Source organism: Argiope bruennichi, chromosome 2 (assembly GCF_947563725.1).
Source record: "Argiope bruennichi chromosome 2, qqArgBrue1.1, whole genome shotgun sequence".
In the NCBI taxonomy this organism is placed as follows: domain Eukaryota; kingdom Metazoa; phylum Arthropoda; class Arachnida; order Araneae; family Araneidae; genus Argiope; species Argiope bruennichi.
Genome location: NC_079152.1, coordinates 62,491,603 through 62,517,942, shown reverse-complemented (window position 1 = coordinate 62,517,942; position 26,340 = coordinate 62,491,603). Strand labels below are relative to the sequence as shown.

Below are 26,340 nucleotides of genomic sequence, written 5' to 3'. Positions count from 1 at the left end.
TCACAACATTTTTTTCAACTCTTAGTGTTTGAAATCATCAAGGGTTTTTTTTTTCCCCCTAAAAGTTTGTTTTATTTTGAATTTGATTCTAATTGGAACTTCAGTGTATAAGTTTTTTTATTTGGATTAAAATATAACATATATAGAAGAAAGCATACTATATCAGCTCTATAAGTGATTCAGAACTCCATGTTCTCTTTTGTTGATACCCATTGTTTTAGACTCCCCAAAAATTTCTTGGTGATATTGTTATTAGCCATATTGATTACAGTCCAGACCATTTTAGTCCCCAAATTGTAATGAATTGAAAAATGTCCTATGTTTATATGTATGCAAGTGCCTACCCTGAAAATTTCATGTGCAAGAATGAACTTGGTTAAATATTTTAAATAAATAGCTTTATTTTTCTTTTCATAAAGTTTGCTTTCAGATAACTTTGGAATTTAAATAAATATTATTAGCAATATTAATTATTTTATAGTTAATGTATTTCAACTGTATATTTTATTTGATTTACTATATTTCAGTATGAAATGAAGTTATACAATTACTTAATACTAAAGTATTGTAGGTTACAAAGAATTGAAAGCTAACATAAGCAAGATTTTCAGGTTTCAAACATTGAAGTTAATTTTTTAACAAACACACACACATATGGCACTTACTTTAAGCAATGCTGAATCTTTTTAAAAAAGCATGCCATAAAGGATTATCTGACATAAACTTTTCCTAATCATGCCATACTCTTTTGAAGAGTTCTGGTGTTGAGAGATATTTTTATGATCAGTTTTATGCCATTATCGAAAAACTGAGTATGCCTTTAAAATAAGGAGATTATGTTTGGGAGTAATGAGAGAACTAGGAATAAACAGAATTTATTAATAAACCTCAAAAATGAGAGATGTATTGAAAGGAAATGTTATTATAATTTACCTGACTTATTATTAACTGAATTATTAAACCTTGTTATGAAAGATAATTTTTACAAATAAATTTTCCCTTCTCTTTTCAGTATCTTTTGATTTAGAATATCGGAAATCTTATTCAAAACTCTCGAACAAACAGTTATCACAACTGCATGTAAATGACAGACCTCCAGCTGAAGGAGCCGTGTTTTGTCGTCGTTATTTCAAAGATCTGGAGTTGAAAGTTGAATAATTGGAAATAACTATATACATATACTCACCAATCTGCTTCATAAGACTGAATTTTTATGCATTTTATTATGTATGATTGTTTGTGTTTTGTTTTAAAGTTGTTTTCCTTCTAGAAAGGGAATTTTTTGTTCTTTTCTAGCATTTCAAAGTATATTTACAATTTTCTTCTTCCCCCTCCCCATTACTGCTTGTTTTATGAAATGAAAGTTTTATTTAATGATGTTTGTTTTACCAATCTATGAAAGTTTATGTAGAAAAGTTTTGCTTCGTTTTGAAATTATTCTCTGCTGTATTTAATTTAGTAATTATTGTTGAAAAATATATTTTACAGGTTGAACTGTAAAAAAAAAGTATTAAAAAAACAATCAAAATGGTGGATTTTTGAAATGTAATCACTTTGACAAAATGTGCACTTTGTAAAAATTGTACATAATTTGTAAGTTTCAGATTGTTGTGTTGTTTTTCCGGTTTAAATTTTTAGAATTTTTTAATTTTGTTAGTTACTGAAATGTATTATCTTCCCCAAAAATGTATATTTTTAATAAAATATGCCTTAAGTATACTAATTTAAGTTTTAAAAATTGTATATATATAAATATATATTTATAATAATGAAATCACCTTTTGGTTTATTTGTTAAAATGTTGAACCTAATCTTATTGAGCAATTATTGTATGATATAAAAATTCTTCATGTGCTTATCATTTTATCAAATTTATAATTTATGAATTTTTGATATTTTTATAAACTAAGTTCATTTAAAGCATGCTCTTTATAATAACTAATGAAAATTACCTTTTATGTATTTGTCTAGTATAACAAAGAGAGATGAAAGACTAATTACTTTATCATTAATTATAAACTATAATAATAGCAAACTAAAAGTTTTGCTGCTTGCTTTTAATTTTATTGAAAATTTGATTTGATCAACAAATAAAAGTAGTGTTCGAATGACTTAACCAAGTCACCAAACTTGTTTTAATGAACTAATGAGTGTGTTTTTACACATGTATATTCTTGTCAAATATGTTTAAAAAAATATTTAAATAACACTTCTATATCAACAAAACTAAATTAATGAATTAATTTTCTGAATACACTCTTTTAAGATATCATCTCAAAAAAAGTTTTAAAAGAATTGTTATAAATATTTTTAAAGTTATGGTATTAACCCAATTGCTTTTTTAGTTTCTTTATTTTCAAATTGTTTAATTTAAAATTATTTGAGTTTTAATTCAGTCAAATGTTTTATGAAGTACAAATAACACAGGGAACTTGTAAATGCAATAACTGTACTCTCTAATACTTTTCATTTTTACAATCCATCTTTGTAGAAAGAATAACCTGGATTATTTACATCTTTAAAATATTTCTAGTTAAAGATATGCATGGCATTATGCCATTGTAAAAATTAGTATTTTAAAAAAATTGTTTTATGTAATGCAGTAAGTAGAATCTTAAAAAAACTGTTGTAGAATTAATTTTGTTACCTTAAAATATTGTGCACTGTTTTCTTCTCTATCCATGCATGTGTTATCAAAACAACATCATTCATGAAAAATTATTGTAAACTATGAATTTGATTATAGGATAAAATATGTCTTTTAATTCTAAAATGAAACTGCACTAATTTTTAAAAAAATATGCACCTGTTTCAAAAATTTTTGAAACATATGTGTCTAGTAATTTACATTTTTAAAATAACTTTTAAAATTGCTCCATTTCAGTTATTGTTGCAAAGATTGTACATATAGTAATTTATTGAATTACCATACATTGTGATCTCCTTTACCTTCATTCATATGTATATTGCGTCCAACAGTATTGCCTAAAATGCTGGATTTTACTGGTGTCAGTACACTACAAAATTTTAATTACCTTCATCTATGTATTGCTATATAAGTGTAAGTATTAGTTGAAATATTTATTGAAGAAAATGTATCAAAATGTTAAGGGGAAAAAAGTTTTTAATTATTAGACTGGGCATTCTATTGACGATTTGAACTGATTTAAGAGAGAATTATCTGTATATTTGTTGATCAATTCTAATTGTAAATAAACTATAAAGAAATGTATTATTGTTTTTTTTTTCCTTTGTATCTATTTATATACAGTAAATTTCAAAAAAAAAAAAATCACTAATTCTTTTTTTACTATTTATCATTTTTGTGTGTCTTTTGCAAAATTCATTGTTTAATTACTTGTTGTCCTAAATCTTACCAATTATATCTTTCATAATGAATTAGAATTGGGAACAGATAATTAATGACATCATCTTTATTAGTTTATCTATTGAGGTACTCACCCTTCCCATCATGAAATGCATGTATAAACATCAACTGATGGTAAAAATTTTTGAATTAAACTAATCATAGAGTCTGAAAATTATTTCATTACACATGTTTTTTGTAGAAACAGTTTACTTTCACAGTTTATACTTCCTATTAAAAAAAAAACAAAAAAACTTTTGGATACGTATGGGTTTTTACCACTATTATTTCATACAAAGTTTATAATTAAAATGCACTGAATTCAGAGTAAAAATTCCACTTGAAGCTCTTAGTTACACCTGCAAACTGTTCAGTACAAATTAATATTCAGTTCCAAAACTAAGGAAAAGTTTGTTTTTTAACTAAATATTGTGACCCAAATTCTGGTTCAAATTTATATCTAAATTTTGTGGATAAATTTCACTTGTTTTTTTCTGAGGATCGTCATAGTATTTTTTGCAATCTTTTAATGTGATTGTGTTTATCTATATAATTTCAGCAACTTCTGCACTAAAAAACAAAAGACGCTCATTTTAACAGAAAGTTTGCTAAAATAGATATGATGATAGGAATAAAACTTTTAATTGCTTTACTGATACTTAAAAATTTTAGGTATATAAAGAGTGATTGAGTTAATAAAATTAGTTATTATTTTCGAAATTAAATTTTGTATCTCAGAAGTTTATATTACTCATTGTAGAACATGCAAAGATTAAATCGCAGGAAGCATTCTATATAGGGCATTCAAACGTTTCAAGATGAATTTTTCAAAAATTGTTTATATTTGAATGTGCATTGAAAAAGTGAAGAAAAAAAAAACCAAACTTTTGTATAAGAATATTATACAATATACTTATAATTATTCTTTCAGGGTGCGTAGCGTCATGAAAAGTGCGTAAATTTGAAAATCATTTTTAAGCACCTTAAAAGTGCTTTATTTCCTCCAAAAAAAAGAAGAAAAAAATATTCCCACAAACGTGTTTTTTGTTCCCACAGACACAGAATACAATAAATCGAAAACATAGTCAAAAATCTTTGTTTCTCGGATGTAGCAAGAACGAAAAACTTGAAAGGAGAGAATTCGGGGTAGGGATCCAGGAGTTTCAACTAGAGTTAAGATAACGCTTAATGAGCTTTTTCTTTCTTCAACGGGCATCGGCTTTTATTGAATTGTATATTCCAAGGAGGCGAAATACGAACGAAATGTATCAAACATGTTTCAACCCGAGCTTCTATAGTATTCTATTGTAGCCATTCTGGTAACTATGTTTAATTTTATGGGTTTTTAAAGAATAAGCAGGTTGATCCCATTGACGAAAAATAAGAATAAAATAAAATGTATTTGATGCGAAAAATACATCGAAAACGAGAGAAACTACATTAAACACACACACAAATATATATAGATAGACTGTTTTTTTTCTATTACCATGAAGTTATGCTAAATGAGATCATTGTTCACATTAATGGGCTGTTTTATTGCGATCTTTTGAACGACCTACGAAAAGGATTTTACTGTGTGGTATTGAATTGATATTTATTGCGACGCGTAATTACGTTGCGTAAAGTCCAGTGCATTGAAATTTTAGTTTAAAGCCATAACATTTCAATAATAGTGATTTCTTTTGTGGTATACATTTAAACATCACTTAAAATAGTTGCACATTATCTTCCATAGAAAACTGATATTGCAGATTTTCCCTTGAATATTTTCTTCAATTCACATATACTATACACAATAGAATATGTCGTAGGAAATACGACTTAAGTTTTCAAAAGTTTCAAGAAAGGTAAACTGAAAAAAATACATGGACATTTCTGAGAAAACGCAGTGCGTTTTGTTCAAAAAAAATTAACAACTTTGATTTGCATAAGCTGTGGATTTGTAAAATGTGTATATTTATTTCAAAAATTCCACTCAAAATAAATTCAGACGCATGACATTTCTTACAAATACATCTGCACTTTTAAAGGATTACTTTTTTCATGTGAGATATTTTTATTTTACTCTGTATGAATAAAATGTACTATACTATGTACTTGCTTTTTGGAATTAAAAAAAAAAAAAATGGTACTTAGAAACAGAAATTTCGGACATGGAAGGAGAAATTAGAGTTGTCGCAAAAAGTTAACGAAACAAAGAATTTTTCACTCTTAGCAAAGTGCAATAACATTAAAAGAAAAATTCCAAACTTTCTCGCATACTCTCTAATAAGCTAGTCATGCATAACATTGGTGTACAATAAGCAGTTAGGAAATATTAAATTTTGGCGGGAATTTAGCATTTTTACCGAATTTATCGTGTCATCCTTGCCGATTGACCTCTGGCATGCAGTTAATAACATCAGAAAATGGAATTTATGCTTTAAATACTTTATCTCAATCGATTGAAACAAAAATTTGACACAAAATTGCACTTGTATTATAAAATCTCATAATTTGATTTATTTAAGATGTGTTTTTGAATTATCACGTAAACATATTTCTGAAAGCATAGATCGACAGACAGTCAACCCGTTTTTTTTTTTTTTTTTCACAAACTTTGGCATGTGTCTACACTAAAGATTGTTAAACCTGTGTACCGAATCTTATCTACCCAGCTCTCTTAGTTTTTTAGCTATCGTATTAACTTATATTCGAACAGACTGACTTCCTCTGAACTGATTTTACACAACATTTTATAGAAATCCTCAAATTTGGTGTAAAGATCGTATACCAAGTTTCAACCTTCTAGCTATTTTTTTTTTTTTTTTTTTTTTTTTTTAAGTAATAGACAGATTCCAAAAATATGTTTGGGAACTCACGTACGCCTAAATGTGGAGATTTGTTAATGTCTCGAGTTCGAATTTTTTTAACAATTACTATACTTTCTCTATACTATATATACGAGAAAGTTAAAATTGAGAGAAACAAACTTTTACGAGGTATCGAATCTAAAATATCCAATGAGATATTTTTAAAATCTATAATTAAAGTCAACTGTAATAATAGTGTTTCTCTACCGCTTTTTTTTTTCCCTGCTCGTTATTTCTGTCCTTATAAATATTTATATAATCTAGTTTTTTTTTTATAAAAATAAAGGCAAAATAAAAGTGGTATGTGTTAGTTCATTTAATTAAATTTATTAATATCAGATAATTCTGTCAGATTTTTGTCATTTTAATTTTAAATTTTGAGTTGAGGATTTTAAGATTAGAAAAAAAAAATAATCAGATACTTCTTATAAGTCATTAAAAAAAACCTGTAAACATAAGGAAATAAAAATTATTTTAATTGTACTTCTTTTTTTTTTTTTTTTAGCTTAAATTTAGTTATAAAACTCTATCAGCATTATCTGATATTACGTTTTCTTAACTAATTCGAAATTCCTAACTGATTAAACTGCTTGCTGGGATATCCTTTGAAAGTTCTCGGAAAACCTCCCTGCCTCTTAAAACCAAATGAGTAAATGTCTCTAACGAAAGCATGGCTCTGAGATATTCAATCCATAACACTTAATGAAGGGCATCGAGAAATTTTGCAGTGAAATCCAGGCGTCTCAGGCGATAATTTTAGTTTCATTCGTTTAACTGGGGGGCTTTCCAGTATTAATAAAGTTAACGAAATAAGGATGGATAGTAAATCTATTTACTATCCATTAAATAAATCAATTACAGAGGTATATTAAAATAATAATATCATTTAAAAAAATACATAATCTAATAAAATGAAAACTAAAACGATTGGTTAAATTAATTCCCAGTAAAACGCTGCTTATATGATTTTCTATGTACAGTGGATATTGGTAGCCTTATGAATAAACTGCTATCATATGTCTCACCTCTTTGGTATTTCTTTGTTTTATGTATCCTGTTGGTCTTCTTCCCATGTCCCTCACTTAAAATGATATAAATCGACTGGAAATTTGTTCAAACGACTATGTAGAAAAAGCAATTTTGTGCTTGCGTTAGCATCCAATTTTCCAAATCTTTAATGCCTTTGCATCAATTCTTCATAGTTCTCTTCATAGAGGATTATCCCTCCCCTCCCAGAAAATCTTAAACGAAGCCAGACCAAGCAGAAGACTCAAAATTTTGTAGATACTGAAAATTGTGAATTTTTAAAGAAATAACAAATGTGAAGACCATAGAAATACTTGTTTGTAGTTTTTCACTGATCTGTCCAGAAACAGTTTTACATATGTACTGGATTAATTGCCATATTTATTGGATACTCTGAATCATTTCATTAGGTCAAGTTTTATATAAAGTGATGGGAAAATTATTTTATTTCTATAGAACAAATATTCTTTGATAAACATTCTCTGTGCTATACAGAATTTCTCTTTTTTCCAGTGAATTCCATATGCCATCTAACCAAAGAGTAAATGAAACTGGAATAGGGTTCATTTCTTAGTCAAATACCTATCACTTTGGACAATTTTTTTCTGAATATGTATAAGTGTGTGTGGGGGGGGGCTATATATATTCTGGACACTTATCAAATTATTGAATTCTTCTTTAGAGAATTCAATAATTTGATAAGTGCTGCAGTACTACATAAATACAATCAGAAAAATAAAAATAAAAATGTAGAATACATTGCTGGCTACAAATACCATTGAAATGTTGAGAATGTAGATTATTTTTAAGACTAGAGCCAATTTGTAAAAACTGACAGGTTTGAAATCAACAGCCTCAAGATCTATAAAATTATTAAATCTTCTTTGGCAACTGAATTTCTTTTGCCAATGATAAAATAATTTTCGGTATTCGACAATTAAAAACCATTTCCATCTGACAACTCATTCAGAAATTGATGAAAGGCTATTAAAAAGGAACCAATATTTCTATTCTGTTAAATAGATTCTTTTTTCTTATTAATCCTTAACGAATTATCACTGCCTTTAAATCAAAAGGTTACTAATTGTGTATTGCTCAAAATGTTAATTATATATTTTCTTTGGTTGATAATAATTTCTTCATTGAATGGAAAACATCCATGTTATAATTATGCCTAAATATAGTAAACAGTAGTTTAAGTTTTTAAATCATTGTAAGATTTTTTTTTTCAGAAAATTGAAAATCCCATATTAATCAATCAAATACTTTTTCACACACAATTAAAAAATAATAATAATTGTGTTTTACAAAACATAATAAGTGCTTGATTAAATGTTGGAATTTAAATTTCACAGAGTTCTGAGGAATGTGCAGAACAATACATTAAATTTACTGTCACAGACTTCTTAAACGAATTGTCTAAGTTTGTAATACCAATATTTCAATAATTAGAAAGTAAAGTTTAGTTTATAGTTTGAATAGAAATAGACCTTGTTATAATAAGGAGAGAGAAAATAAAGAGCTTGCTATTTTTAATTCCAAATATAAAGATAAAAACTCATAATAAATAATAATGTATGCATCAAAAACAATATTCATAAAATTTAAACCTAAGAAAAATCACAAAAAACAATAAATTATTCACACTTCAAAAAATGAATCTGAAAAATGTCTTGTACATTGCAAAACATTAATCACATTTAGTTTTATCTTTTGTACGTGTGTGCCTCCAATATTTCCATAATTGACTCAAAGATGTTATAACAGGAAGGCTAATGGGTAAAAATAATGGAATGTAGATAGCATATCTGAAAAAAAAGAATAAATAAATAAATATCACTTAATGGATAATAAGTACAAAATTAACAGTATTATTTGCAGTTCTATAACCTTCTTTTTCAAGTACTGTATTAATGGATAAATCATTATTTGCAGGCACTCAGCTGATAAATAATGCCTTATTTGCTGGTTCTATCCCTATGGACAATATGCTACATGCACACACTGTAGCTAATGTCAAAATATTATTCACGAGTGCTATACATTGTTGTCTAATAAACAACTTTTCCTGTAGGAAGCGCTTAATGAAACTTGAAATGAATATTAATATTTTTTAATATAGAAAAACCTAGAATATTGGGAGGGAAGAAACTAGATTAGAAATAATATTTAATATGTCTCACAGTGCAAAGGCGTGGGAAAAAAGGGAGGAAAATCAAATAAAATTACAAACATAACCTTATAAAGTGATCTGTCGAAATTCATGCAGATGCATTATGGAGATGGGAAGGACGGAACAGACATTCAAACTGGCAAAAATAAATCTTGAGACTTGCAAACCAGAAAATTGACCAAATGTGTCTTCGAGATATCATTTAGAATTTTCAAGAGTACCCACTTATGTTCTAGTTAATTTTAGTGTCGTATTAATATCCAACATACTTTCCATTTCAATGTAATTAATTCTGAAATTTATATTTTATCAATGAGATTTAGAAGATAAAAACTTTGAATTACGAATTTAAATCTACAAAAGGAAGTTTATATTCATAAATAATAAATGAGATCTTTCATTGCTGTTTTCATAAATATACTAGAAATTCAATCTTAATTATTATTCCAGATTTTTGAATGCATCAGTATATGTAGCAATTACAGCAAATTAAATTAAGCTAATGGAAAATAGTAGTAGTAGTAAAACTACTAAATAATAGTAGTAGTAAATAATAGTAATTAAAACTAGATTAGGAGTTCTTAAATTGTGGTCTGTAAGTTAATTTTTGATTGCATATGTATACATAAAATCAGGAACGCATATGTATCTTTCCAAAATCTGCAAAATTGTGATGCAGTTTTAAAATTTTCATTTGCCATACATTAGAAATATTTTTTCCAAAATTATATTTAATAATGTTTTTTTGGCATATAAAGCTTTTTTTGGTAATCTCACAAAATAAAGCTCCATTTTATACACTTATACACAATGGATCTTTTTATATCTAAAGAATAAAGAGATCCCTTGAAAATTCCTTTAAATGGAATAATGATATTTGCAGATAATCCCTTTGTTAAAAATAATATAAAATATTTTACTCACTTTTGATCTTCAGGGAAATACAGGAGAGCTAACAAGGATGGGTCAAAAAATGCCTCATCTGCAATTAAAAAAATATCAAAAGATATTTTTAAAATATTTGTTTAATTTTATAGGAAGACACATTTTGAATAAAAGATTTATATATACATGATGATCCTTCCAAGAAAGAACAATAATTGCAATTAGCCAGATATTTCTAATTACAAAGTTTCATTAAATAAAGTAAATAACTGTATGAAAAAATTGTGAATCCAGGTGATGCTAAAAAGTTAAAATAATTAAACTTTTATAGGGCTTCAACAGTGTGAAAGTGTCATTTAGTAAAATATTTCTCATATGTTCATCTATGCAAAGTTTCATGCATTTATCAGCAAAATTTGCAAAGATATTTTTAAATTCAGAAGAGCTTATCATAAATGTACATGGAAGTACTGATTATATTCAAATTTCGAGATAAACAGACAATGTATCAAAATTTGGAAGACTGAACATTAAAGTTATCTCTGAAAAGTAGTGAAATGCCAAAAAAGAAAAGAAAATTCTTTTCCTGCAATTTTTTGTATGCTATTAAACTGCCAGATGGTGCTTCTTCTCACCATAAGCCAACTACAATTAGTGGACACTTATAAAGGAGATAAACACAATTTATTCCTATTCAATAGTTGCTAGAGCCTCCATCTGAGGCAATTACAGTCTTAGCCCTCCGGGGCTTACTTTCTACAAGTGTTTAAATGATTAACAGCGTTATTTTCTCCCACTCGACTTGGTGAAGACATGTAAGATCTTTCACCGATTTTGGACGATTGCTGCATCTCTTAATTCGGCGATCCCACTTTTCCCAGAGGTTTTCTATAGGATTTAAGTCTGGACTCTTGGCAGACCAGTCTTGTCCGTTCATCACATTGTCATCAGATAATTCCATGATGGACCTCGCAATATGACAAGTGGCGTTGTCATCCTGGAAATAACAATGATCCCATCCGTAAAATTGCTACAGCGTAGGAAGCATATTGTTGAATAGAATAGCGCAGTCAGAGTTGGGCTTACCATGAATTGAGTTCAAGGGTCCTATTCATGCCACGAGACATATCTCCAGACCATAATTCCACCTCCACCAAACTTCACTATAGGCACAATGTATTCTGGTAAAAGGCGTTCTTCATGCATACTCCAACCCTAGACTCTGCTATCCGACCGGCAGAGATTGAACCTTGAATTCACCACTCCAGAGAATAGGTTTCCACTCATTTATGGTCCAAATTCGACGCACCTTGCGCCACCTCAACCAAGCAGCGTGATTGAATTTTGCAATCAAGGCTAATGGGCGGTAGCACGACCATGGAAACCTAGCAAATGTGGTTCCTTGTGTAAGGTATTTATCGAAACTAAGTATTGGGTGCTTATTGGAACTTCTGGAGAATGTGGGCCATTGGTTTTTCCGAATTTCTTTGGACAGTCCTTGTCGACCTCTATTTTTTAGTTTCGTGGGTCTGCCGAGTCAATGTACATTCCGACAATTCCCATTTACCTTTAACTTCTTAATCACAAAACCCCCTGTTGATTTTGGAATGCTTCACTCTCTAGATATGCCCCTTAAAAATCGACCATTTCTATGATATCCGACAGTTATGCCTTTTTCGAAGTCAGACAACTCTGCATTTCATAGTATCTTGCATGCGACTAATGATAATGCTTTTTCTACACGATATTCAAGCACAGAAGGCATGACATAGATCAGGACAGCAGATATCCTCATTAGCATGGGTGTCCAAATATTTATTGGTAGATAGTGTATAATTCGTTGATAGCTGGATTGGCTTACAAGCATATTGTTAAATTTCCTTCTAAATCACTTGACTTAATGTCTGCTGACTTTTATTTATGGGGTAGCTTACATTCTTTCTGTGTATAACATTTCTCCTGTAAATACAGCAGATTTTTATTAATGAATTCAAGAAATCTTGTCTTTATGTCAGAAGTGAAGAACCAGATCGCGTGCAAGCATTTATTGTTAGAAGAAAGCAAGTTTGTGCAGATGTCTTTCCTTTTGAACAAGTACTTTTATGTTCATCAATTAATGTATTATATAACTATTTTTCCAAATTTATTGAGAGTTAATAAATGCATTATAATTTAGCTCTTTTTGTGATATGTACATCATCCTTGAAAAAGACAAAAAACTCATTCACACATCAGTCTGAGATATGGCAAAACAGCCTAAATCAATAAATTTGCCTTTTAATATCTCAGCAAATATTACAAAAAAAAAAAAAAAAAAAAATTGTGTACTGTAAATTAGTAGGCCCCATTTTTACTCACTAATATTTTTTTGCAATAATAAAAATTTAATCGTTGTAATTTTTATTATCAACATTTACAGAAAAAAAGTATTTTCATACTTTTCTGTACCTTATTTGATGTAATTTTGCAATTAGAAGTATATATCTAATTGGAATTGTTAAGGAGATAAACACTTGTTATTTGATATATAATTCATACTAGCGACATAAACAAACTGTTATTATATATTCAGGTGATTGCAAAATAATTTTGACTTTATAAAAATATTTCTCACAATTTTAATTATTGACTTTAAAATTTTAGCATTTTAAAATGTTGCATTGAAAATCTTATTTTAAAATTGCTTATAACTTAATGTCAATTATTTGTCACTAGTAATTATAACAATATTTTAACACACTGGGGAAATGTTTTTTTTTTTTTTTTTCCTTTCCTTTTCTTTTTGTAGTTGTCATGTATTATATGCATCTTTATCATATATTTTATTTTAAAATAAATGACAATATCAATTAAATTATCATAGTAAACCATTTCATTCTCAAAGATTTATCAAGAATCAAATAATTATACATATGAATTTATTTTTAGACATTGCAAGATTTCTTTAAAATATTAATTTAAAAATACTCAACTAAAAGATAATATGTCAATTATTTTCAAAAATTTTTTCTGGAGGAGTGAAGGGTAAGAATTTAAGTAACAATTTAACAGAGAGGCAACTTGTTTGCAAAAAATTAATTTTAAATATGGTCTTCTTAACTTAAGCTTATAGGAATGTGGAAAAAATTTCATTAAAAATTGTTAAAGCTATCAATTGTAATAACAAAAATTATTTAATTTATAAATCTTAAATGTACTAAAAAACATGTTAAGTAAATCTGATAAAGTTAAAATAAAAGAATACATTGAACAACAACTTAAAATTTTTTTATATGTTTTAGATTAGTTTCTTACAGATGTCTTGAATGATCTTAAATCCAGGAAAGTAAAGATGCAAGCTCTTCAAGCTATACAACTGTTAATATGATAATTTCATGAAAAATAATACCAAAAATTAATGTTATTTCAATTCAAATTATTTTATTATAGTCAGTTATCGTATCCACTTTAAACTAACAATTAGAGTTAAATTATTATGCAATAATTAAAAAATAAATTTATTTAATTTTATAAATATTAAATTGATATAATACATACATAAATAATCATAAAAATTATATTGTTTTCATACCTGAAAATACAAAAGCTGACTGAGCTGTAAGAAATCCTTTCAATAAATCTCCCTTAGCAAGAAACTCCAAACTCTCTTTAGTTGATGAAAGAGCAGAATGTATCTGCCAAAGTAAACACATACAAATACAATATAGATAAATAATCAAAAAGCATTGTAATCATCTATTATTTATGAATTATAAGTTCATCACACTGAAACAATATATTATTAATGGCATGAAAGAACCCAGCAGGTGTGGTTTCCTAAAATTTTCACACATTCTTACAAATAAAGGTGTTATCTTCCCTATAAGAAATGTGCGATCTCAAACAAAATTGAAAACATCCCTAGTGCTATGATTTTTATTAAAAAGAAATCAAGGACTGCTACAAGACAAAAGATTAACACACTAGTGGAGTGCCCCCCATTCTCCCACCATACTCGCGTAGAGTGACAGATATTTTATAGATTGTAGTATAGTAAGGAAAACCAAGTTTGCATTTTGGACACCTTCTTTTCAACCAAAATTTAATGTGTGATAATAATATCACACATTAAATATCATTTATTTACGTCACTACATTTTCGAGTTATGCAGTAACGCACGTTGACGGACTTAATTCAACATATACCACAAGACATACACCAATTTTTTGACAATATCTTTTTATTACGAAGAGAAAAAAATTTGATGTTAACTTTTATTAAACAAACTATTGCCTTTTTTGCAGATTTAAAAAGTAAAATTTAATGGTTTTGAATCTACTTAATTCAGAAAACTATATTTAAGTGAGGGCCTCGAACGAGACAGTTTCATAAGACTATATTATCACTGAAGATACATAATACATAATCTATTTCATTAGACTATATATCATTAGTCTCATTTTCAATTAAAAATATATATATATATATATTTTCTCTGGCTATTTTGAGCAATTACAAGTTAATAATTGGTTAAAGAAATATAAAGTAAAATCTTAGCACTGTACATTCAGAGATGGAAAATTTTTCTTCACCCAAATATTAATGGAGAAATAATAATAAACATCTTTCCAAAATTTTCTAGCATTCTCTAACAATGGTCACTGTCCCCCTTCCCCAAAAAAAAATTTGGACCAGAGGCAAAGTCAGCTAAGTCGCCAAGGATTTAAGTTCATATTTTCAGAAAACTGTAAACAAGCTTTTCTGTTTCATATCGAAATCGAATCATCTTTTCTCTGACCAACTGAAAACAAAATTTGACACAGAAAAATAATTTCAGTAATAAGATCTCATATCATTTTTCATTTATCTAAGTAGTTGAGTTTAAGAAATTTCATATTTACATGCATATGAAAGAACAGATCATTAAAATATGGTTAATCTGTGTTGGAATCCTGACAGCTTATGGTTTTAATTTTGACGCCTTATAAAGTTTCGAGAACTGGTAGAGGATTTTCTTATTAAACTGTGATTACAGAATGCAAATTGTGAATGGCTTGATACATAGCCGATCGAAATTATGAATCACTTGGAAGAAAAAGTCAATAAATATTATGAAATAAGCTAATAAATAAAGTTTCGAAATAAAGTTCGAAGGTTGAGATTCGGTTTTGCTGTCCCAATAGATGAGCCATAATAATAAATATAGGCTCAAAATGTGTATTTGTAACATGTATATTTCATCTATTTAGCTCAAAGCATTTTTTAGTTATGTGTTGACACAGAGACATAATTTCTATGAAATAAAATCTATTTACATATAATTTTCAATTTCAAGAATTTTTTGAAGGGTTGGATATCATTTTAAAGAGTTCTATAGTTGGTCCTGGATGATTATATGTGGTTCTTTTGTCATTGCCTATATACCAATTAATCAAAAAATTCCATACATCATATATTTTTAGCATAATTTTATAACTAAAGAGAAAGCTTTAAAATATTATAAATTTTAGACAAATTATTATAATTAATTTTTTATGTAATATGTATTAAAATAAAATAATAGCTTTCCAATAATTTAGAAAAATAACTTAATCTTACTTTTTTCCCCACATCATCTCGGATGACAATGTTTCCAATTGTTTGCAATAACTGGCTCAAAGAAGACAAGGATGATATAGAAACTGACAATTGTTCTTGAGCATTTTTTCGTAAAAGAAAATCCACTTCCTGAGGGAAATTTGATGCTTAAAATTAGCATATTTTGTTAGACAGGAAATTTAATCAAATTACATAACCTTCAAAAATATTACATTTATTACAAAATTATATCAATGCGGTAGCTTCATATTTGTATGCAACTCATTTTTTAAAAAAAATATACAGCTGTATGAAAGAATGAGTAACAAAGTCTATTTAACTGCTTCAGAATTAAGTGTGTTAAGTCTTGAATATGCATAGAGAAAAAAAAAAAAAATCTTTAATATAGACATTTCTTCGATTTCACTTACCCATTTGCGAATCACTGGGCCAGACAACACTTGCAATGTATCACTCGAAAGAGAATCCTTAAAATATCAAAAAGATGGTATTAAAATATTTTTTATTAAAAAAAAAGTTTTTTGGGGGAATGCAATTACACTGTAAGTTTGATTAACGTCCTTCAAGGAATAAAAAAAAATTTAATACTACATGTTGAAAAATACTAAATTAAGATATGACAGAAACAAAACATTGACCATAAAACAAAAACTAGTTTACATTACATGTTTTTTATTTCTTCTTTCATAATGGTTTGTACATCAACATAATGGTTTAAAAAAAGAATCATCCTATTTTGCGTTTTGTTTTCATCTAAACTGCATAACCAATACATAAGAGACTTTGCAAATTTTTCTATCGACCTCCACTATTTGAGGGTAAAAACCACTTTCATTATGTTGAAAGATAAAATGGCTACTTTCACAGAGGAAATTCTATGTTCTTCCTAATTATCTTGATCAACGCCCCAACTACCTGATTTTCTGTCTATCGAATCACAGAAAATTGAAATCTCTCATGTAAAAATGTTTATATCGAAAGCTACATAATTCTTAAAATCATCTGATATGGGAAAGAACTGTTTTTGTTTCCTAAGAATTTTCATTTTCAAATTCATCACATCTGACTTCCAGGAAATCCTCTTTAATAAAAGAACTTGAGATACATTCACTCTCGAACTTCTCCCAAGCTAAAGAAGTCATATGAATGGCTTCTAGCACATTTAAAGCCTCCATCCCTTTAGATTCTATACTTAGAAGAATATTTTTCATAAGTTGGTTTGATAGCATACTTTAAACGATCATATAAATCCAAATTACAAGGTTGAATTGTGCACAAGCAAAATTCAACCTTCTATTTTGTAACTTTAAAGCTGCAATATGGACAATGCATAGATCAACAAACAAAATTATCTTCAATTGGTGAGCTGCATAATTTGTGAAGGCAGTTTTTCAAAAATTGTCTTGTCACCCAAGATTTTTTTTTTTGGGGGGGGGGGGGTAATAAGAAAAGTTGCATCCACATTCTTAAAACATTTTTTTTTTTTTTTTGACTTTTCAACAATTAATGGTATTAACTTTTCTTTTCCGTCTGAATTGGCGTGAAGCAAAACAGTCAATACAGGTGTAAAGCAATTTAGTCAATAGGAATTTCAATAATTTCCCACAATGACAACTTTTGCTACAAAATTGTTATCAGGATGAAGACTGTAAAACAACCCTGTCTTGTCAGCATTGAAAACATCTTTACTAGAATATTGCTGTGGTCAGGAAGGTAATGTTTTTTCCATTAACTATTAGACAGTCCCGATTACAACAGCTTCACCACAAACTATCTTATAGGATAAATCGCACCTCTCCTTAAAATGGTCTATCCAATCACTGAAAACTGAAAAGCCTTGTATTCCCACTATTGTTTTCTCTTTTAGAATGGGATTGTTTATTGAAATGTTTATTGCACCAACTTCTTGGAAACATTGAAACAAAAAATTTTTCAACTTTTCAAAAGGTAAAAATTTCAAAATTCTACTAATTTTCCCATCTTTTCAATTGGAAAGATAATTCCAAAAACGCAATTGGAAAGATTTAATTCATATCTCTCCAAAGAAAGTACTTATCAAAAAATTGATTATTATAGTAATCAAACAATTTACAAACAGAATGTTAATTATTTTGCCGAAGTGTAAAATAGATTGCTGCTGAAATTTTGAATATATAAAGAGTAGTATATAATATATAAAGAGTAATCTTTAGTAAAATTCTCAGATTTTGTGCATTAAACATGTTTTATTATTTAAATGCATTTTTCAAATGTATTACTCCTTATTCTGGGGCTTTTATTAATTTGGCGGTCCTTTGGTTTGAAGTCTGCTACATTATTAAGAGAATATATTATATTTAAAAAAAAAAAACTATAGCTCTTACCCAAGCATAAGTATTTGTACTAACCACATAGCAATGATTAATCATCAAAAAAGATAGCCTAAGATATCATGGATAGACTGTTGACTATGTTTGCCAGTGACATGCAGTTAAGACTAAAATTTGTCATTAATATTCAGTTAATACACAAATACTAAAAAATTAAAAAAAACTGATGATATATTCCCATTTACTCCAAATAATAGCTATAATTGAAGTATTCAAAAGTTCAATGGATAACCCAAAATTAATTAAGAAAAGTAGACGATTTTTCCTTCTAATATAATTGAAAAATCAAGAATAAATTCTTACTGGGGAGGAGGTCACTGTCCAAATATATAAATTATTTTATTATTGTGTAATATATGACAATATATGAAATGATAGTATAATAATAGTATAAAAGGAATAAATTCTAAAGGTAAAGTCTGATAAGATATCTTTCAAGAAAAAAACAGAAATTAAAATGTATTGAAGAATTAAAAAAAAAAAAAAAAAGAAAAGACAAACATATTAACATGATTCATTGGTTTAATGGGAGAACTTGCTTAGGCTTGATGAATATGGCCATTAATAAGGACAAGCAGTAAGTATGAATCAAAATTTAAAGTATAAAATGAAAGAAAATGAAACAGTTATATAATAAACTTTCTCAAAGTAAAAACAATCAGGGATCTGAGAGCCTTATCTTAGAGTTAATTACGAAATTTTCCTTTTTTTTCATTCATTCTTTTCTATTTTTTCTTTTCTATTCCTTTATATTAAATAGGATATTATAAAGTGGTTATCAATATAAAAGGACCTAGGAATGAAGAGGAGAAGATTGTTATACTACTAAGAGCACAATGTTCATTCACACAAATTAAAAAAACGGGGATATTACCCTACTTTACTAGTTCTCAGCTTTTCATCTTACTTGATACTTAGCTTGCATTTTAATGGTTAATGACTAAGTTTTATCTCCAGGAATGGATATTTTGTGGTAATGTAAATATTAAACAAAAAAATTTTGCTAACATTTAAGAGAAAAGGTTGCTAGCACACCTTTCTAAATTTTTTTTTATCTAACTAAACTAAATATTTGTAACAAACAACTGTCAATTTAGCAAGATAAATTAGTTCTTATCAGCATGCTTGAAAAATAGAGCAAAATAAATTACATACTGCTTCAGCTAAGCCTAACAGAAGGCGAAATTGGCTGAGAAATACTTCCATGAAAGCATGGGAATCCAAAAGGATAGGGTGTGGCAAGGATGCATTTTTTGGAAGATGACAATTATAGATCATAAATCCTCCCCACTGAGGCAAGAGAAAAGCATTTGAAGGGAGAGGTTTGTCTGAAAACAGAAATATAATCAATATAGGATAATACAATATAAGAAGGATCCATACAGTAATTTCATTTTTAAGCACCAATAAATAAGTCATAGCAAGATGATAATACGAATTACACTCCAAAGAAGCAGGGGAAAATGAGAAAGAAATCCATGAATTTTAAAACAAAAAAGATTTTTTTCTTAATTTATAGCTTAAACTTGGCATGTAGTACTTATCTTACCTTTTGACAGAATGGATCAAAAACAACATACATGATTGAATGAAAAACATGATTGAATTATTACATTAATTTTAAAAATTAATTCATCATATATATATATATCATATCATATATATATATATGTATATATATATAATCATATATATATATATATATATATATATATACCACATACAAGGGGTATTCAAATGAAAAGGTATGAAACGTCGTAACAATGTAACCGTTAACATATTTTCCTCTGCCGCTATGGGAGAACGTAGTGTGAAATCTAGGGATGCGATTGGAGTCTCCGGCATAAATCGGAGCATGCGCGGGCACCCGCATAAGCAGGAGAGAGCAGAGGCTCTTATAAAGAGCATCATTCAATTCTTGTTGAATTCCTCCTGCACAGAAGAACCACTAACTCTGATTTGTACTGTGTGAGGTAACTCTGATTTGTACATTCAGGTCCATCAAGAACAAAAGACCGGGACTACTCACGAAGGGTGTGGTTCTGCTCCATGATAACGCGTCCACACGTCTCCAGGGTCACACACATGGAACTGGTCAAGTTGAAATGGGAACAGCTTGACCATCCGCCCTACAGCCTGCATATGTCGCCCTGTGATTTTCATGTGTTTAGTCCCCTAAAAAGGAAGCGCTTCAATTCGGACGGCGAACTCAAAGACACTGTGAAGGACTGGGTCTCGTCACGGCCACAGGAATTCTGGGAATTAGGAATCCTAATCCTTCAGCTCGTTAATCAGTGGGATCGTTGTACTCAGGCCTATGTTTCTATTTTTAATAAAGTCTTCATTTATACCCACAATGTCATTTCGTACCTTTTCATTTGAACACCCCTTGTATATATATAGAATTTTCAACAATTTGTTGCATTCAGATATTGTTTTCAGAAAACCATATAAAAATATATACAGTACACTTAAAATGTTTGTACGCACATCTTATGAACTCATTCAATTTTTATAAATAATGATGGGGAAGGGAAAAAAAAGGACCTTAATTAGATGGGAGATATATATAATGCACTATACATTCGAAATGTGGTTCAAAAATTAATATCCAAAATGATATAGATGGAAAAATATTCCCACCTCAAAATATGCATCAAATGGAGTTTTAAAAAAATTTTGTTTGCATCAGATAATGTATTACCAAAAAAAAAAAATTCAATTATAATTTTTATACAGCTTCTCAGTCTTATCAAGTAAAATAACTTTGACACACCTAAACAAACAAAAAAAATTCCAATATTCTGTGACCAAACTGCATTATGAAGATTGAATAGAAATTATCACGAAAAAGTCAAAATTTAGCTTATTTTTTTAAATAAAAAAAGTTCTAATTAAATTTACAAAAAAAAAAAAAAAAAAAAAAAAAAAAAAAACTTCTAAGATGCAAATCTTTATTTTCCAGGATATACATGCGGTAAATTTTGTAGCTGCAGGCCAAATGGTCATACACCATATTTTTTACCGTAACACATATCCTTCTTTATTATTAGTATAAATAATTGACAGAATCAGAAAACTGTACAAAAATTTAATTTTATAATTTTTTCAGCAGTATATTTATTAAAGAACTTAAAGAACAACAAATATAATTCTTTATTTCATTAAAGCATTCTTTCATTTAAAAGTAATGCCTATCTCATAAAAATTCAGAAATTAGCTATCGGACCATGCTTAGAGTGACATGCAGTATAAAAAAGCATAGGTAGCGAATGAAAGCAAATAATCAAAGGTTAAAATTTTTGGACTAATAAGAAAACATTTGCATTTTTTGTTGCAAACCAAACTCATCTCTCATGATAAACAATTGAAAGCATTGTAAATGAGCAGATCAAAATTAAAATACTGAAGAACTGTATTTAGCATATATGAGAGAAAAACCATATTATATTTAGAGTTATATTTTTATGTTCATCATTATTTATTCAATATTAATATTTTAACTTAATTTCATCAAATTTATGTTCAACTGAAATGAACTGCTCTCAAACAAAGCCTATGACAGAAAAGAGAAAAAGAAATTATATTGCCTTTATTTTTATAGCATCAGATTCATGTATGTTAAAAAATTTTTTTAATATATTCCTTTTTTATATTTATAGCTCAAAATTTTGAAATAAGAAGGAATCTTATCTTTTGATAGAAAGGGCTGAAGACATTAGATATGCATAAATCAGAAATAATGAATAAACTACAGTTTTTAGTTTAAAAATAATTTATATTTACATAAGGATTTCATAATATGGTGTGTACTGCAATATGAAATTTTTATAACATATAAATTTTAAGAAGTATAAGATTAAGGAAGGAAAAAAAATAATGTTGGCAATTCTAAAATAAAAATATGAAGCAAAAGTTACAAAAATTAACAAGAATGATTTCTTGTTATATATGCCATGACAAATAGAATGAATGAAACATTTAATGTGATATATATGCAAGACAGTATCATTCTAAAATAATATATTCATAGAACAAAAAATATAATTCAAATTACCTTTATTATCATAAATTTGGAGAGGTGTTTGTTCTCTAGTAGGTATATATAACACAAAATTCAAATTAGGATGAACTGATGTATCAGAACCTATAAAAAATTAATTTTTAGAGAGAGAATTTTAAGAATAAAAACAATAACTAAATATTAAAAGATTTTTTTTAAAAAAAAACAGACCTGCTTAACTTTTCATGGGTGAAGTAAAAAATGCAAAAATCAAACTGTGGTGAAACATGCCATAAAAAATTAGTAAAATATAAAAAGTTGTTTACAAAATATTTTCACTTTCATTTCCAAATTGATAATATTAAATTATACCTTTATTCTAAAAGGGAGGAAATGAAATATTGCCAAAAATAAACATTACAATATAAATAAACATTATATTATATATATATATATATTCCTTGACTCAATTTCACTTTTGAAAAATTTTTAGTATTTAAATGCTTTATATTCTATTTCACATTATAATTAAATTCCTGTAAACTGAAATTTATTTCTTTCAAAGTTTTTCTCTGTATCTTCATTCAGTATAAATAATATATTCAATATAAATATGAAGTTTTTAATAACAATTCCTTTTGCCTTGAGGACGTTTTGATAACAAGAAAGAAATACCTACACAATAAAATGCTGATTACATATATATCCGATAAAATTCTTAATATATGTGGTAATTGAAAAACAATATTTTTACAGAAAAGAATTCATTTTCCAGAAGGGATCAGTCTGCCAAGATACAGTAGTCAATGCATATTATTTAACTTTAATTGTAACCACTCATCTGTAAAGAGATGATAAACTCTCCTAAAACACCGTTGGCAACCTTTTACAGTGACTAAATGTATGGAGAAATATAACAGTCTTCATCGTAAAAAAAAAAAAGTATGAAATTATTGTACATAATACACTTTGAATTGCCTAAGATGTATAGGGGGGGAGCCGATAAGAAAAATGCAACTGTTTTTATTTGAGTTAAAAAACGAAAGACGGATCTATGGAAAGTTCAAAATAGGTAAAATTGATAGAAAAATTGTGATTCTAGGAAAATGTCTCTAGCTTTTTTGACATTGTAATGAGTAAGAATAAATCAGAATCAAGACAAAAGAAGTACTTAGAAAGTGAAGCATTAAAATGTAACATTAAAAAATTTCATAATATTTTCATAAAGAAAAAAAAAATAAGCTTAAAGTAGCATATTGAAATATCTAAAACAATCAATGCTTAAAAAATTCAGCATATTATAATCTCCATAATACGAACAAATAATTAATTTGTAAGCTAATTACTTTAAAGTTTGAACAGATATCTTTAAGAATCTTTTATAAAAGCAGTTTCATCAATTTAAATATTTTTGAAGAGAAAAATTAGTAACATGTTTTCTACATAAAATTTCATTATTAATTCTAATTTAACAATTTTAAGAAACAGCAAAATAATAAAAATCAAGAATACCTAGTTTCGCTTCAATTGGGTTAATCAATGAGGGCAAGTGATCTGAATGCAAAATAAACTCTTCACCTTTATCACCCATGGTACTGCGAGTAGATATTGGTAATGATGTCATATATAAAACCTGTAGAATAAGGACAATGTGAATTAGATAGATTATAATAGAATCAGCTCATTTTCCACATCAAAAATTTACTTTTTTTAATTAACTATGTATCTCATACGTTGTTATCATAGCAAAGCTGCAACTTTTAATCTTACATTGAGTATTGAAGTAAGTTTGTATCACATTTTTGTCTTTTTTATCAATTGGATAGTTTTATATTTAATTAGTACTGGCCGTCTTTGATAACTAATTGGTTGGCAGAAATTAATGACTGCTAAAAATTTCAATGAACTACTTTATGCAAATTGTTCTCAGCGGTTTTCTTCAACCTTCTCTATAATGTTCTAATATGCACAAATCCCTCCTAAACACAAATCTTCTTTATTATTAATAGAGCTTTCTGACAACATATTTGTCAGAAAATAGATTGATATTTTAATTAAAATAGATAGAAATTAATGAACTATTTTATGCAAATTGTTCTCAGCGGCTTTCTTCAACCTTCCCTATAATGTTCTAACATGCACAAATCCCTCCTAAACACAAATCTTCTTTATTATTAATAGAGCTTTTTGACAACATATTTGTCAGAAAATCGATTGATATTTTAATTAAATAGAAAGAAATTAATTCTCCCAATATTCTTTACACATGTTCACAAATTTTTTCAAAATTATAATAAGGCAAAAAAAAAATGATGGTACTGTTTTGAGTTAAAATAAATACATATGTCTAAATTATTTCCTCATCTTCTAGTAATAAAAAAATATCATGAAATCAAATAAGAAAATATTTAATGAAGTGTTATTAAAAATTATATAAAAATAAGAAAAGTTATTATTTGTTTTTAAACATAAAAATTTAAAAAAATCACAAAATTAAATTAAAAAATTAAAATTAAAAATTTTTTTTATCTATGCCTATTAAAAAAAATGCTTTTATCCATTAAAATTGCTATATACCAAGTACCAAGAAAGTCATAAAGAGTCCTATCTTAAGAGTAAAGGCAATAAGAAGGATTGGGGTATGGGGGGATAAGGCTCAAAAAGCAATGCTGACTTCAATTCAGAGCTATAATAGAAACGATAGTAAATGAGTAATAGAAGAATATAAGAAAGGATATTCAACAATAAATTATATTAATTGTGAAAGGAGATCATATTGTTAGCAATGACTTTAAGTAATTATAAGTATATGCAAATTTAAATCAATAAATGATTAAGTTTATATGCGTAAAATATGAAAAGGAGTCTGCAGGGACAATTAATAAAAGATAACTTTCATCACCCATTAATAAAGTGAGAAATCATTGCAGAAGAATTTTTAGCCACTGACAAGGATTCAAATTGATTCTTTTCATGCTCTCTTTCTTTTATAATATTTCAAAATAATAAAATTACTTTAATGAAGTAGCTTGTTTTCTCTACAATGTACTAACTTGCATGGTTTCCTCCATGTTTTTTACTACTTCGCAAATTATCTTTAATAGTGAATAAAATTATAAATATCAGTTTTAAAAAAAATAATTATAACAATAATAATAATATCAGCTAAGCTGTAAATGCAACATGAGACATATTATATATATATATACGGTTTATAGAAATGTATTGAAGAAAAATAAAGCAGGTACTCAAGGATTAAATTTCTATAGCAACAATAGGTATTAATGTGCTACTATATAGAGGAGATGATATGAATTGGGACATTAGCACTTTTCAAAATGAATACACAGTAGAATTGAGAGTAGAGTATTAAGAGAGCATTCTGCAAAAAAATTGAAAAGAAAATCTATTCCACAATACTTTTACATGAGGAAATTTACGCTTTCAAGTTGCAATTTAGTAACATTCTTTATATGTAAAATTTAATCTGTCAAAGCACAATATAACAGCATTAAAAATAAACTTATTGATTTTATTTCATTATTATTTAGTAATGATGTAAAAAAACAATTTAAATATTATATATATAAAAAAAATTACACAAAATTCATTTTTTTAAAATTTTTAACATTATTGTGGATACTCTGAATAAATACTGTTTGAAAAGAAAACCAGAATTGAAAACTTAAAGTACATCTACATATAGTATCATACTTCAAAATTGTCTATTTATATGAAAGTTTCAAAATTTTTAACTATACACAAGCATTTAAAACAGAGAAGAAGATTCAGATGATTCACTCTGAAGTTTGATAAATAAAAACAGCCTTCTCATTCTTGGAAATTGGTACCATTTATTTTGAGTTCTATCATATTGATCAAATTAGCCAAAATGATGCCATATTGGATATTTCAATATGGATAAATGGAATTAAATGAAATTGTTAAAAAGGAATCAACAATCTTTACATAACAAGTTTGATTATTTGCAATTATACAAAATTCTTAGATATAAGAATAGTAATTTATATTGAATTTAAAAAATTTTATCAAAAATTATTTAAATTAATGAAAATTTTGAAAC

General features: G+C 27.3%; 3 protein-coding genes across 3 annotated transcripts in view; 2 read left to right on the top strand and 1 right to left on the bottom strand.

The window, feature by feature from the left end:
• The window catches only part of LOC129990520 (C-myc promoter-binding protein-like), a 53,934-nt gene extending 50,702 nt beyond the window's left edge, over positions 1–3,232 (top strand). The window contains exon 33 of the mRNA XM_056098163.1: positions 1,013–3,232. Within this exon, the coding sequence (XP_055954138.1) occupies positions 1,013–1,158 (146 nt within the window). The 3' untranslated portion in view covers positions 1,159–3,232. The remainder of the gene's footprint in view (positions 1–1,012) is intronic.
• The window catches only part of LOC129990614 (immediate early response 3-interacting protein 1-like), a 231,976-nt gene that overhangs the window by 70,178 nt on the left and 135,458 nt on the right, over positions 1–26,340 (top strand). The gene's annotated exons all lie outside the window — the stretch shown is intronic.
• LOC129990572 (GPI transamidase component PIG-S-like) overlaps positions 8,764–26,340 on the bottom strand; it is a 29,453-nt gene continuing 11,876 nt past the window's right edge. Inside the window, exons 8-15 of the mRNA XM_056098167.1 lie at positions 23,769–23,889; positions 22,311–22,400; positions 19,409–19,581; positions 16,295–16,351; positions 15,885–16,013; positions 13,878–13,980; positions 10,346–10,403; positions 8,764–9,056 (exon numbers count right to left, since the gene is read on the bottom strand). Coding sequence (XP_055954142.1) covers positions 8,939–9,056; positions 10,346–10,403; positions 13,878–13,980; positions 15,885–16,013; positions 16,295–16,351; positions 19,409–19,581; positions 22,311–22,400; positions 23,769–23,889 — 849 coding nt within the window. The 3' untranslated portion in view covers positions 8,764–8,938. The remainder of the gene's footprint in view (positions 9,057–10,345; positions 10,404–13,877; positions 13,981–15,884; positions 16,014–16,294; positions 16,352–19,408; positions 19,582–22,310; positions 22,401–23,768; positions 23,890–26,340) is intronic.